We start from the raw sequence: 13565 nt of genomic DNA, 5'->3' as shown, positions 1-13565 counted from the left end.
ATATAAAACTTGAATACAATACCTATCCCTTTGGACAAACTAGAAACTAAAGCAACAAGGGCGAAAGAACTCTATAAAAATGACAGGAATCATAGGTAAACCTGCTAATCGTCCGCAACTTCATACTAAGTCTTCAAACCTATGCCACTGAAAGGGTGGGGACAGAGAATGCCGTGAGAGTAAAGAAATAAGTTGCAAATAATCGCTTTTTAACTTTAAATAATGACCTTTAGAACTCTTTAAAACTCACTTTAAAGACTTTGGTTAGTTCTTAGTAAGTTAAGTCATTTAAGAAAATTCCAGTTAGCAGTAACAACCGAAACCCACAACAAACATAATAACTATAGCGCACAAAGAGAAACGAATACACTACTAGAAAACTAGTTATTACAGACGGATATTTCCGACAGATTTTATCCCACGGAAATACAGACGGAATTTCAGAGAGATTTTTTGTCGGAAAACCAAAAAAATGAATTAGCATAAATTACAGACGGAAAAGAGAATCCGTCGATAATTCCGTCGAAAAATTTATTTTTTTTCAGTGAGAAATGGTTACAGACGGAAAATCCGTCTGTAATTAAGTAAACGAAACGGTACATTTTAATAAATTATTACAGACGGATTTAAAATTTTCTGTCGAAAATATTGAATTAAACCTAAACGAAAGAGGAGCTTCTTCCAAATGAAACACGAGCAGCTTCAGATCTTCTTCTCCCCATAGCATGAGCTAGTTCTTCCCTCTGTGGCTGCTACTTCTGCTTCTTCCGCCGCTGCCGAGCCGTTGCGTCGCACAGTCTCTCTCTGTCATTCCTTGCGTCGCACGAGATCCCTCCGCCGCCGCTGTCATCACATCTACTCCCATGGTCGTAGAGCTCTCTCTGCCGCCGCTTTCATCGCATATGCTCCCTCTGGCGCCTCTTCTATCTAATCTCAACTCGCTCTCTCAGTTCTTCTTGTAACCATCTCAATTTTCAGGTATATATATATATATATGCTGATTTTGTGATTCTATTCTTCGTGATAAATCTTAGGGCTCAATTTTTCTGTGCCAGTTTTAGGTTTATCATACTCTGCTTTTGTGCTTTATTTGTATCTGTGGGTTTACTCTGATTTTGATGAATTATTTTCTGCAATCGAAGCTTTTTTGACCTAAAATTCATGGTAGGCCATTGCTTTCTATAGTTTTTAACTTTCAGAGTTTCTACTCTCCAGAGTCTGCCATGTCCACCGGCACCGACTCCGCCAAGCACGCCTCACCCGACGATATCAACTCCAACTCCTTCGCTCCCGATCACTACATGAACCTCATGGTAACCTCCCTCCAAGTCTCTTCGCATTTTGTTGCGATTGTTTTCTGTTTGTTCGGTTTTGATTTGGAATCGTTAAATTGGGAAATTTTGTGAAGGTTCACAAGTCCAATTTGGAAGGGCTGCTTCTGCGCCACGTTGAGCTGGCTGCTGAAATCAAGAATCTTGACACTGACTTGTAAATGCTGGTTTACAAGAACTATAACAAGTTCATCAGTGCTACTGATACTATAAAGAGGTACTTAGTTTTAGTGTGAAAACTGAAAACATATGTGTGGCTCTTTAGGTAGGAGTTGATGACATTTCTCGTCACGCAGGATGAAAAGTAACATTTCCGGGATGGAGACAAACATGGAGCAGCTTCTTGAGAAGGTAGTTGTAGCTATAGTTTACTCAATCTGATTCGAATTGAGTTTGATAGGAATGTGTGTTTTCCCTGGTTGTTGCAGATAATGTCTGTGCAGTCAAGGAGTGACAGCGTTAACACTTCTCTTTTTGACAAAAGGGAGCACATAGAGAAGCTGCATCCTACTTGCAATCTTCTCCGTAAAGTTCAGGTATTAGAGCTATTACATGTGTCCTTGTCTGGTTTCACATTGTTCTTCATTGCAATACTTATGTTTCCATGTATTTTAGTTTGGTGATACAACTTTTTGTACTTCTAATATTGCATGATTATATGTTCTAGAAATATGGCTCACATATTTTTCATCCTTGTTGAAGAATAGTTCATATATGATTTTCCTGATAGACTTAACAAGTGCATCAAATCGGAAGCTTATGCAGATGCATTTAGGTTTTACACTGGAGCAATTCCAATTTTAATGGTTAGTTTGGATGATATAGCTTGTAATTCTATTCCTTGATTACTTTCGCAAACATATAAATCAAAGTCATAGATGAAATATCTTAGTTTGTTCTTCTCTGTCTTAGGCATATGGAGATTCATCTTTCCGGGATTGCAAGCTAGCCTCTGAGGAAGCAATGGCTACAATAGTAAAAAACTTGCAGGTTTTGTTCCTTCACCTTTGTCAAGCCTTTGGACTTGGGCCAATCAAGCAAAACAAGCCTGGGGCCATCTTAGATGCATTTATCTATTTTGTTACTCTTGTGACTTAGTTTGATCTTCTATACCTCTATAATTTGCTTTATTTAAGTGTTAATTTGTGTTTCTCTGCCTCCCTTATCAGCTTATACATTGGCATATATAATGCCCTTGTTGAATTGCTATATGCTGTCTTATTTAGTGACCAACTACTATTTTACTGACCAATAATATTCAATAGGATTAGCTGACATTAGCTATCCTTCCAAACATGGCTAAGACTTAAAAGTATATAGATTATAGTTAACTTAAAATCTCTACTGTTTTACTGGAAAGGATAACTTCCCCCCTCTAACCAGGGGAAGCTATTTTCAAATTCTGAATCAATACAAAAGAGAGCTGAAGCTACATTGCTCCTTAAGCAGTTGGAATATCCGGTTTGTTTTGACTTTTTTTATATTAAAAATTAGCCAAAACTTATCTCATTTTTAGCATTCATTAATGTTTAGCCAAAACTTCAAAATATTATTTGCTTATTCATGCAGGCTAAAGAATGTAGCTTCAAGAATTGGCTTCTTTGTACAGAGAAATTTTTCGAAAAGAATGATTTATCTAAATCAACATGTGTGTTTACAATTCCAATAGAGGTATAATAGTTGTCAATCTTTGTTCTAAAGTACTGATGCTTTTCTAAATATATATAGTGTTAGCCCCCTGTTTCAATATACATATTACTCCATCTGTTTCTGCACTTTCACTTATTCTCTACATTCTTGTTCTTGCCGTGAGATTCACTAATTAACAAACAAGAACATGGAGTAGTGGGTGTCAATGCCAAAGGTGGAGTTGCATGCTCATCTCAATGGATCCATTAGAGACTCTACACTCCTGTATGTATATTCATATCTCTATCTTCTGATCTTCAGCATCCTTTTATTCTTTTTTAATTATTATCTATATTCATTTATTTTGCAGAGAAGTCACAAAGGCCTTAGGTGAAAAAGGTGTTATAAATTTCTCTCAAGTGGAGCATATTATCATGAAGTATATATATATATATATATATATATATATATATATATATATATATTATTTTCTTTTTGGCTCCTAAAAGACAAGCACAACCTATAATGTCCCTCAGGTGGTTCTCTTTATGTTCCTACTTGATTTTGATTCTTGATGCATTGTGTGTAAGCCTTTTAGCTCAATTTTGTTAACAAGAGATCCATAGTGATGGACAAAAAGGCATATCTACGAGTTAGTTATTAGATATACAAAAAGGCAAAATAAGAAGCAGCAGCAAAGGATTATTGTCTTTGCTGGAAGGTACAAAAAACTGTCCCTTTCTAAAATATTTAATTCATTTGTTTGTAACTATTTTCTCATCTAATTCATATAATGGATCCTGATACAAATAACCATGTTGAGAAGCTGAAGAAAATAGATCCTATAAATTTTGAAATTGTGAGTTGATTGAATCTTTTATTCATTTTGTTAAATGACATGCTGACAACTCTGCTCTGTCACAAGTAACTTCAGATGTGAAACTTAGTGGCATCATATGATAAAGATAGATGCACTTCGAAAATATCATTAACAACTATTATCGAATAAAGTAAAACTTCTAGGATTTATAGTAAATTTATAATGGATATGTGATGAGGATAATGACGAAGAAGTTAATCCTTATGTGGTCCCTAGTAGCATAAAATGATATATCTGTTCTTTAATTTAACTTTTGCTCTTGAATAACATTTTTTAATGATTGAGTTTGTCAAAGCAAGATTTGGGAGGACTACTTGATTATATCCATGTGGACTCATTCGTAAATTTTCTCCAATTCATCTTCCTTACCTTCCCTTGTTTTTGCATGTAAGTGAATTTCTTTTCAGTTGAAATGATAAATTAATTTTCAATTTCTGGTTCAGTGGGAATTGACTTGCTTGTATTATTGTGGTTCTGCATGTTTTGTTGTTAATGAGAAACCTCACTGTCAACTTGTCTAGCCCTGAATTTGAGCCGATGGTAAGTTTTGAAATCAATTCATGAATTGATTATATTGTTTGGCATCAAGTTTGCAAAGAAAAGTATATCCCTTTTTGAAAGAATGGAAATATAAGATACTCCATGAACACCAAAAAATAGCCATCAAATCATATATCATGCATATATTTATATTGAACAAAAACAAAATATCTTGCTATTGCTGATGGTATTTCTGGGTATGCTACTCTCTCTCTCTCTCTCTCTCTCTCTCTCTCTCTCTCTCTCTCTCTCTCTCTCTGTATCTAGCCCTTTCTTAGTGTAAAACTTCAATCATTGAACAAAAACAGAATATAAAACTTTGAAACTGGTTTTGATTAATTAACTTAACTGGAGTAAGATTGCATCATATGTTAAAATTGAGCTGTATTAACATTATAGTTTTCTCATTCTGTGCCACAGTTGGGCAGAAGAGGATGTGGATCCTTCGTTGTTCCCACGTCGCCAGGAGAAAGAGAAAACATTGAATGGATCTTTAGAAGAATTGGACAACTTTAACTCGGTTTGGCCCTAATTTTAGACTAGGTTTATGTTTATATTTAGGCAATTCTGATAGTGGTTAGCTACAAGAGCAGATTGTTTTATACACCTTTAGTGTATGCTACAGTACAGATTTTACAGGTTTTCTTTTTTTCAATAGTATTTGTTTTGAATTATAGTTGATGTATCAATACACTTTGTTGATGTATGGTTGTTACTTATTATTATAGTTGATGTATCAATATACTTTGTTTGTGTTTTGAATTATATTGACTTGTTTGTTTATAGTACTTTTTTTTTAATTTAATAATAAGATGAATTTGTTTATTTTTTGAAATAATATAAATATTCAAATATAAATTAGAACAAAATTTGTATTAAATTTATATTTATTTTGTATGAAAACAAGTTTATTTTGTAATGAAATTTTTTTTAATAAAATTATATTTTTTCTCACTGACGGATTTACAGATGGATTTTCTGTCTGTAATCAGAGTGTGAGATAATTTTCCAAAGTTTAAATTACAGACGAAAAATCTGTCGGAAAATTCGTCTGTAATTACAGACGAAAAATCCGTCTGAAAATCCGTCTGTAATTACAGACGGAAAATCCGTCGAAAAGTTCGTCGTCTTCGGGAAATGAATGGAGAATTTACAGAGGGAAAATCCATCGGTAACTGGTAAAAATCCGTCGGTAAATAATTTCCGACGAGGCTTTTACAGAGGGACAAAATTCGTCGGTAACCAAAAATCCGTCTGTAATAAAGACTAAATCTGTCTGTAAATCTGTCTGTATTAATCCATTTTCTAGTTGTGAATACAACACATACAGAATCATAGAAAAATATAACAAGCAAGCACAACTAAATGCAAATGTGCAAATATCATGATGCATGTCTGTCTCTAATGCAGGCCATGAACTCATGTGTCGGTTGCCTACCCGCTCCCGACATTACCCGGGGACAAGTTCTAGATATGGCTTTCCAGATGCATACAGTGTGCTTATAAGTCATATGGCTAGACCGCATATAGTGTGCCTTTCCAAATCAATAAGCGTACATCTAAAAAACAGTTCTCAGTGTATGGGCGTCCCCACTTTACATTTGGCACTAAGACCCAAACAATGTCACATCTGCTCTCCTGTGGCAAACAGTCCTTAAAGTTTTCCTTTATCTTTGTTCTCTGCTCTCCTGTAGCAGAGATTCTTTTAATTATCTCTCTTTCCTTTACTTTTCATTCTCATTCTTCTCTTTCTTATGAAACCAAACTCATATCATAATTTAAACGAAATCTCTTCTCAAAAAATTGGATTTAAAACATTATTCTTTTCTTGATAAATTGAATTCAAATAGAATAAATTTTTTCTTAACTAAATAAATCTCAAATAATCTAATTTTTCAAAACCAAATCTTTTAAAATAACATTTCAAACAAAGTTTCAAAGATTATAAAATTTCGGCAGCATATCCTCTAAAATTCAGACTATGCCACCCTTCCAGGGTCCCAACCAAACAATCTCTCAATCATTTTGAATATCAAACTCTTTTCAATAATCAGTCCATTTTCAAATATCAAACAATTTTCAATAATCAAATCGTTTTCTTTAAAGTTAAGCCTCTTGTTTCAATAAAATTCAGCTCTCTTTCAAACCTTTTGCTATTAAGACCAAAGGAACAAGCCGCACGTTCATTCAAACTTTACAAAACCTCCCGATCATATTCTTTTTACATTTAACATTAACCAAAACCACCTTTTCATTTATGGTTACAAGAACCCGGACATAACCTCCCTCACTTTCATAACTCCTTAATTCATATGTCATTTAATCAAAGCATAAACGTAACGTATTTTCAGCCACAATTCAAACAATCAAGAATTCAGATACGTTCATCAAATTCAATCATTCTCACAGTCAATATTTATTCATCAAATTCAATTAGTCCAGACAAACACAATTTATTTGCAATTACTCGATAAACCTTTTGGTATTCTTAACTTAAAAACTATTAATTATTTTAATTAAAAATAAAACCCTCCACCTCGATTGTCGAACCCATAAACTAAACGCCTCAAAGAAATCCTTTTCTCTTAGCTTGCACCCAGCTGCAGCCGCAACCACAGCTTTATCCACTATTCACATAAAAAAATGATACAAAAATGACTAAATTTTTTATAATAATAATAATAATAATAATAATAATAATAATAATAATATGTTTGGTTCAGTATGATAATAAATTTGTATGTATTGGTGTGATAAAATTTAGACAAATACAAATACAAATAATGCAACTAGGTATCAATCATAATTTGTAACACCTTGACTACCAAAGCTCACGCTTCCGGCTGCGCAACTCTGATAGCTCGGATATTACGACGACACTTATACTATTTAATACTAAAATATGAGCCTGTTTAAAACTTTAAACCGCAATACCGCTCCCAAAGATACTTTCATTCGATAACGTACATCCATAAATACCATTCAACTTACAAAAGCTCATAAAGAGTACATCCATATATATATACACATATATATATAATTAATTTTACAAGCATTAGACAATACAATTCCTATCCCTCTTACAGAATATCTCAAGATAAAGGCGAGGGTACAAATAATAGTCTAAAGCAATACAGAGCATTTCAACCACAACTAAATAAACTCTTCGTAACTTCTGCGCCCATATCCTGAAAGGGAAAAAATGTAGGGGGGGGTGAGAACATCATCCTCGAAAGGGTTCTCAGTAGAGGGTTTTTAGGAATTACTGTAATAGGATACGTGAAGATAAACCGTACCAGTGATTAATAACCGTCTTATACCTCTTTTCAAAAACAACGGTTTACAATAAAAGTAAAGTCAGAAATCTTTTTTGAAAGAAGAACCGTTCAATTCTCAAAAACTCAAAAGTCTTTCAAAATGGTTTATCTATGCGGAACCAAAATAGCCTTTCATAATTTTATTCAAAATCAGAAACACAAAACCGAAATCAACCTTCAGTCCATCTCTTTCCAACCACGGCCCTAGGTCCAAACAATCCAACCAACAACCAATCACCACAATCCAACAGAATCCCAGATGCAAACACAGATAGGAAGTTCAAGCACAAACAAACAGTTATTACAAGTAGAACAGTTAGCAATTAATCACATAGGCAAACCAAGTATAATATGCACACCCAACCAATGTCACACAAATGCATATGATGCATGCCTGTCCCTAGTGGCTGATGATATCATCTGTCGGTTATAGAGCCAACCCGACAAGTCCTGGTAGCTAACCATTGGACTGTCCCTCTGTCGTGCATCCCCAACTCGAGTTATACTCATCATAAACTTGATCATAATCATGATCCATATCCATCACCCTCACTGGTGAATATTTATCCATCACCATCACTGGTGAATATTTATGGGGGCGAGCTCATCCGGGCTTTCACAGTGCCCGGCCACACTTACGACATAGGGTCAAAAGAGCTTCGAGTCTCAACCTGGAGCACGTGGTGGCTAGCCACTGCTTCCTCCCAGGGAAACTCTTATCTCCGATAGTGGAAGTGCAACATTCTCATTTATCAATGATTCAGCATAAACATGCAATCAATCTCATCCATGGATCAACATCCATCTCAGCCATCCGGCTCACGGTTCATTCCAGAACCAGCCAATATTCATATCATACACAGCTATTCCGGCTCACGGTTCAATCCAGAACCAATCAATATGTATAAACATACACAGCCATTCCGGCTCTCAACAAAACATCACTTCCACATTCAAAATCATCAAATTCATGAAATCGGCATTTAAGCCATAAATCATTTTCTCAATTCATTTTACTTTGAAATCAAGTTTCAACTCTTTTCAGCCTTGGCTTTAAAGATCTCATTTCTCAAATTATCTCAGGCTCATAAGCCACTTTTACTCAAGGTAAATTCCCCTTTTAAAACAATGCCACTCTCGGCATCCTCTTTCCAAAACTTCCATAATCATGGTAAGTTAAAAGCCTCTTTGAGATATTCAAAATCACCCATCCAATAATGGGATTTTATAACAAACGTTCCTTGGCAGAGTCCCAAGTCCTTAGGGGAGAACAACATAACTCATTTTGCCAAATTCATTTAAAATCATTAAAACCTTGGCTTTCCGATTTGAGTAATAAAATAAGATCTAAGCCAAACCGAGTCACGTAATCATTTACTTCCTTCAAATCCGTTTCCTTTACTTAGGCAAAACCAGCTTTAACCCCCATGACAAATTCTAAAACATTTCAACTGTTAAAAATTGTTTTAGTCTTGCAAGAATTCAGAATTCAAAGAGTACTCAAAACCTTTCTCAAAACATTTCAAAATGAAACTTGTCAATAGACACTCAGGTTCTTTCAAAGTCATTGAAACTTCTTTAATTAAAACCCCCAAGTCAAATTCAAAGGCATAAACCCTTTTCACATCCAAACAGCTTTAAAACACAAGTCTCATCTAAATAACTTTCTTCTGAAAGAGATACAATGCCTTTCTTAAGAAGCAAGACTGAATCACAATTTCCTCTTTAATAATTCATTTCAAAAGCATGAATCATTCTTTTCTTGATAATTCAAGTAAAATAGTAGAAGTCTTTAACTCATCATTTTTCCAGACAACATTCAATAAAGACTCGGATTTTATAGAAATTTCGGCAGTACCTCCCCTAAAACTTGGACTTTGCCACCCGGTTCGGGTCCCCACTAAACCGTTCCACAATCCTTTTCAACAGTCCAGAATCCAAAATCAATTCAAAATCAAGTTAAATCCAACAGTCGCCTCATTGGCATATCTCAAGAAAACCGTTTCAAAATCACACCAATATCAACTGAATCAACTCATTTCCAAAGCTTTAAAGAATCAGTTCAGTGATAAGTCATTTATCAAAAGCAAATCAATTAAAGCAACCCAGGCTGAATTTCAAGAGTATTCTATCTTTCACATCATCAAAATAATTGACTCAATTCAAACCAATCCTCAACGGATTAAACTCATATTTCAAACCTTTAAAGAATCAACTCCAAAACATTACATTTCACAAAGCCGCACAATAATTCAGCCAAACAAACATTCATAATCATTCGAGTCAATCAAATAATACATAAGGCAGATACAATCACTAAATACACCATATCTCACATCAGTATCCATATGTAATAATTCCAATAATAAACTATAGTTTTCGTAAAGCGCCCCTACCTCGGCAAGCAAAACTTAACCCAAGCGTGTCAACTGAACTCTTTTTGCTCTGCCCGAAATCACCGGCAATCAGAACCCGACTCGGCTTGCTCTCTCGAAAGCAGAAACAGCAACAAGCGGCATAAGCAAACCGGATTCTAACTCCTAAAACCATTAACATCGCAAATACTTTTTTACACAGAACAGAGCACTAACGCAGGGCTTTTCGAAAATCGAAATACTCACTGAAATAACAAAACGAAGCAGCCACAACTCCAAATTGACTCGGCAGCGGCTCCATTAAATTCCGAGCGATGGCGGCAGCTCGAATCTCTGATAATAGCAGCTGTACAACCACGCAGTATCAACAATCTTCCCAGAATTTTAAAAGAACAGAAATCTCAACTAAACCCCTTACTGGCATACTTTTCCAGCAACGGTAATGGCGTTTCTCGGCGGCAGAAGCGGCCAGAAGCTTTGGCGGTACCTTCTGACAGCAATGGCAACAAGGAGCACAGCGGCGGCGCGTAGATCGGCGAAGACCCTCAGCAGTGGCGCCGGCAGACCAGGGACGCGGTGAACACTGCGATAGCCACGATAGCAGCAGTGTCGCAGCAACGGACTGCACTTCACAGCGACCTGTGGACGAGCTGGCGACTACACAGGTGACGCGATGGTGGCGGTGAGCTCCCTTCAATGGCAACGCTGAGGGCGAAAACAGCCCACGGCGACGGACCCTTGGTGGCGGCGACAGTCCATCAGCACGGCGGCAGATTGACGGCGTGACACAGAGGCTCCTGGGTCGCGTTCTTCTCTGCGATCTGTCTCTCTCTCTCGTCGGGTTCTCCTCAGGCGATGGTGGTAGCTTTCTCGCGGCACTCTTCTACCTTGAACGGCGCCGATGGTTTCCTTTTTTCTCGGCGACAAGGATGTCGGCCACAAGCCCGCGACCCCCTCACCCGCAAGCCATCCCTCATCGTCAGCGTTGGTGGCACCAGCAGCATGGATTCGTCGGCAGGGCGCAGTGGCGCGGCGCCGAGGCGTGGTGGCAACGGCCTTCCTCCCTCCGGATCTCCCTTCCCTGCTTCCCCCTTTCTTTCTCTGCGTCTGTTCTTCTATTCATGGAAAAGAAAACTGTGTTTGACTTGTGCCGCTGAGCAAGGAAGAGAGGGATAGGGTGTGACGGCTGAGAGTGAGGAAGAAGGGTAAGAGTGTTGTGTTGTGTAAATTAGGGTTAAGGGCATTTTAGTAATTTCACATAAAAATAGGTATAATGTAGTAATTAGAAATAAATTCTAATTCAACAATAATAGTGTATAAAAATACTATGTTCTCATCAATTTTACACTTTATTTTCAATAAAATGTCCAAATCCAAAATTTAGAAATAATATAATTAATTTCTCTATTTTCCAAAATAGCAATATCAATATATTAAAATATTGATTATTTAGTCCATATCATATAAAATCCTTATTATTTCATAACTATCAACTTTATAATTTAAATATAGAAAATAATCCAATAATTATAAAATTGGATAATAATCATAACTCGTCTCAAATCCAATAAATCAAAAATTGTCTTAATTATCTCTGATAAAATAATTTCTGAAATTAAAGCTATAAATAACTATATGATTTGAGACTTACTCATAAAAAGACTTTTCAAAGGTTTTGGGTCTCACATAATTCATACTTTAATCGGTTATATTATCTATAAAAAAAATTAATAAAATAATTATAATAATCATTTTTAGATTACGTCTCAAGTATTTTCTCTCGTATATTTAAAATTTAAAATTATATCTCTTTAAAACTAGAATATTCAAATTTAAATTTAAATTAATAAAATAAAATAACAAACTAAAATTAAACTCTAATAATTAAATTAAAATTAAAATAACACTATTAAAATTAATTTTTTTATTCTAAGTCTGGTATATAATTATTTAACAATAATAATGAACGCAATTATTTTTTATTGAGTTTTGGGATGTGTTAAAATTATTTAGTGAGCAATATTGTAATTTTAGATGTTTAAAAAATTATTTATGCTAAGAAAAATATAAACGTAAGTTTAAATGAATTTTAAATATGTACTAAAAATAGTTTGTGTGTTATCTTATTATTTTAGAGATATTAAAAAATTATTTATGTTAAGAAAAATATAAGAATGAATTTGAACAATTTTAAATGTATATCAAAAATATTTTCACATGAAAACAATAATATAAATTTTTACCACAAATTTATTATCGTATTGAAATAAACATCTAATAATAATAATAATAATAATAATAATAATAATAATAATAAGAAGAAGGTGTTTTCATGTTCTCTTTTTAATTTTCATTTTAAATATTAAAAAGAAAGCTTAAAAAACATGATACATACATCTAATATTCTTACTCCGATTCCTTCGTGCATGTATAACTCAAGTTGTCAGGCGAAGGAGTCAGATCATTTTCTTCCCAGTGACAATGTCACGGTCGAATCCAAATTCGAAAACGAAGCATCACTAATAAGGATGGGGGTTGTAGACTTATTGTGGGGGTGAGATTGAGGTTGCAGGGGTTGATGGTGGTGGGGATTGTAAGATGGGGGTCGTGCTTTAGGATTGAGAATAATCCAAGGACAGGGATGATCATCATCATGATGTTGGGACAGAGTGTGTTGGATCTGTGAATCATAAGAGGATATATGTTGGGACTGTTGTAATAAATTGGATTTGTTATAAGAGTTGGTTGTGTGATGTTAGGTATAGCTGCCTAATTTCATCTTTACACCCAAGAGTTTTCCATTTAAGGACATACAATGCAAGAACAATCACAAATCCGTGAGCAATCTATTATAAAAGTAGAGAAATTTGTGAAGTTAACAATTTTTAGTAATTTTAATTATTATTTAATCAGTATAAATAATAAATTATCTTTAATGAATAAATTTTATTAATTTATGTGTATAAATTTTAAAAAATATAAATATAAAATTTATTTATGTATACAAAATTTTAGTAAATATAAGTATAAATTATATAATTTTTTTATATTTACTGGTTATTAAATATTGCTTATAAAAATATAGTACTATACTCAAATCAAATAATTTCAGTCCTTTTTAAAAATTGAGATGCAAATGCGTAATAAAATTTTTTGGAACTAAAGTATGTGTTTTTAAAATTTTCAAGAACCGATTTTAGAAAATTATTCTTTAAATAAAGTTATAGAATTTTTATCCCTAATATACCAAAATTATTTTATAACGTTGCTCGTTAGAACGTTGTAATTGAGCTCCAACAAAAATTTAACAAAGTTTAGTTGAAAAAATTAAAAAATTATATATTAAATTAAAAATATATATAATAAATCAAAATAAGAATAAAAAATTGAATCTGAGTTAACAACTAAAGTCTTCCAATCATGCTCGCAAAAATAGAGTGATACTAGTTTAGAAAGGTATTTTTGTTATTTCAGAGATAAGAGACACAATGAT

The 13565-nt window shown here is 34.2% G+C and overlaps 1 protein-coding gene and 1 long non-coding RNA gene across 9 annotated transcripts; one reads left to right on the top strand and one right to left on the bottom strand.

The window, feature by feature from the left end:
* The first annotated feature begins 644 nt into the window (after positions 1-644).
* On the top strand, positions 645-5142 carry LOC107612028 (vacuolar protein sorting-associated protein 51 homolog). 8 transcript variants are annotated; one of them, XM_088497410.1, is made up of 14 exons: positions 645-978; positions 1216-1313; positions 1409-1548; positions 1628-1682; positions 1760-1867; positions 2039-2137; positions 2244-2321; positions 2715-2792; positions 2901-3002; positions 3145-3245; positions 3331-3681; positions 4136-4227; positions 4362-4380; positions 4801-5142. In XM_088497410.1, exons 3-10 carry the CDS (start codon positions 1493-1495, stop codon positions 3151-3153), a joined length of 585 nt encoding a protein of 194 aa, XP_088353536.1. In that variant the 5' UTR covers positions 645-978; positions 1216-1313; positions 1409-1492; the 3' UTR covers positions 3154-3245; positions 3331-3681; positions 4136-4227; positions 4362-4380; positions 4801-5142. The 8 variants fall into 8 exon arrangements, with proteins under 8 accessions (XP_088353536.1, XP_088353537.1, XP_088353534.1 ...); XM_088497411.1 differs by lacking the exon at positions 4362-4380; XM_088497408.1 differs by having other exon boundaries at positions 3331-4227.
* Positions 5143-7348: 2206 nt separating this feature from the next.
* LOC148547345 (uncharacterized) lies at positions 7349-12873 on the bottom strand. The gene is made up of 2 exons (XR_015896006.1): positions 12468-12873; positions 7349-7568 (listed from the first exon to the last, which is right to left on the bottom strand). It is a non-coding gene; the product is annotated as an uncharacterized LOC148547345 (long non-coding RNA).
* Positions 12874-13565: the final 692 nt, after the last annotated feature.

Source organism: Arachis ipaensis, chromosome B8 (assembly GCF_059453495.1).
Source record: "Arachis ipaensis isolate K30076 ecotype BB chromosome B8, ASM5945349v1, whole genome shotgun sequence".
NCBI lineage: Eukaryota > Viridiplantae > Streptophyta > Magnoliopsida > Fabales > Fabaceae > Arachis > Arachis ipaensis.
This window is presented reverse-complemented; position numbering and strand designations above follow the sequence as displayed.

Excerpts from the sequence above, each read along its gene's own strand:
- LOC107612028 (XM_088497411.1), top strand. The coding sequence starts at position 1,493 with ATGCTGGTTTACAAGAACTATAACAAGTTCATCAGTGCTACTGATACT. Across the intron at positions 1,549-1,627 it reads GCTACTGATACTATAAAGAG|GATGAAAAGTAACATTTCCG; the intron begins GTACTTAGTTTT and ends CTCGTCACGCAG. Across the intron at positions 2,138-2,243 it reads GAGCAATTCCAATTTTAATG|GCATATGGAGATTCATCTTT; the intron begins GTTAGTTTGGAT and ends TCTCTGTCTTAG.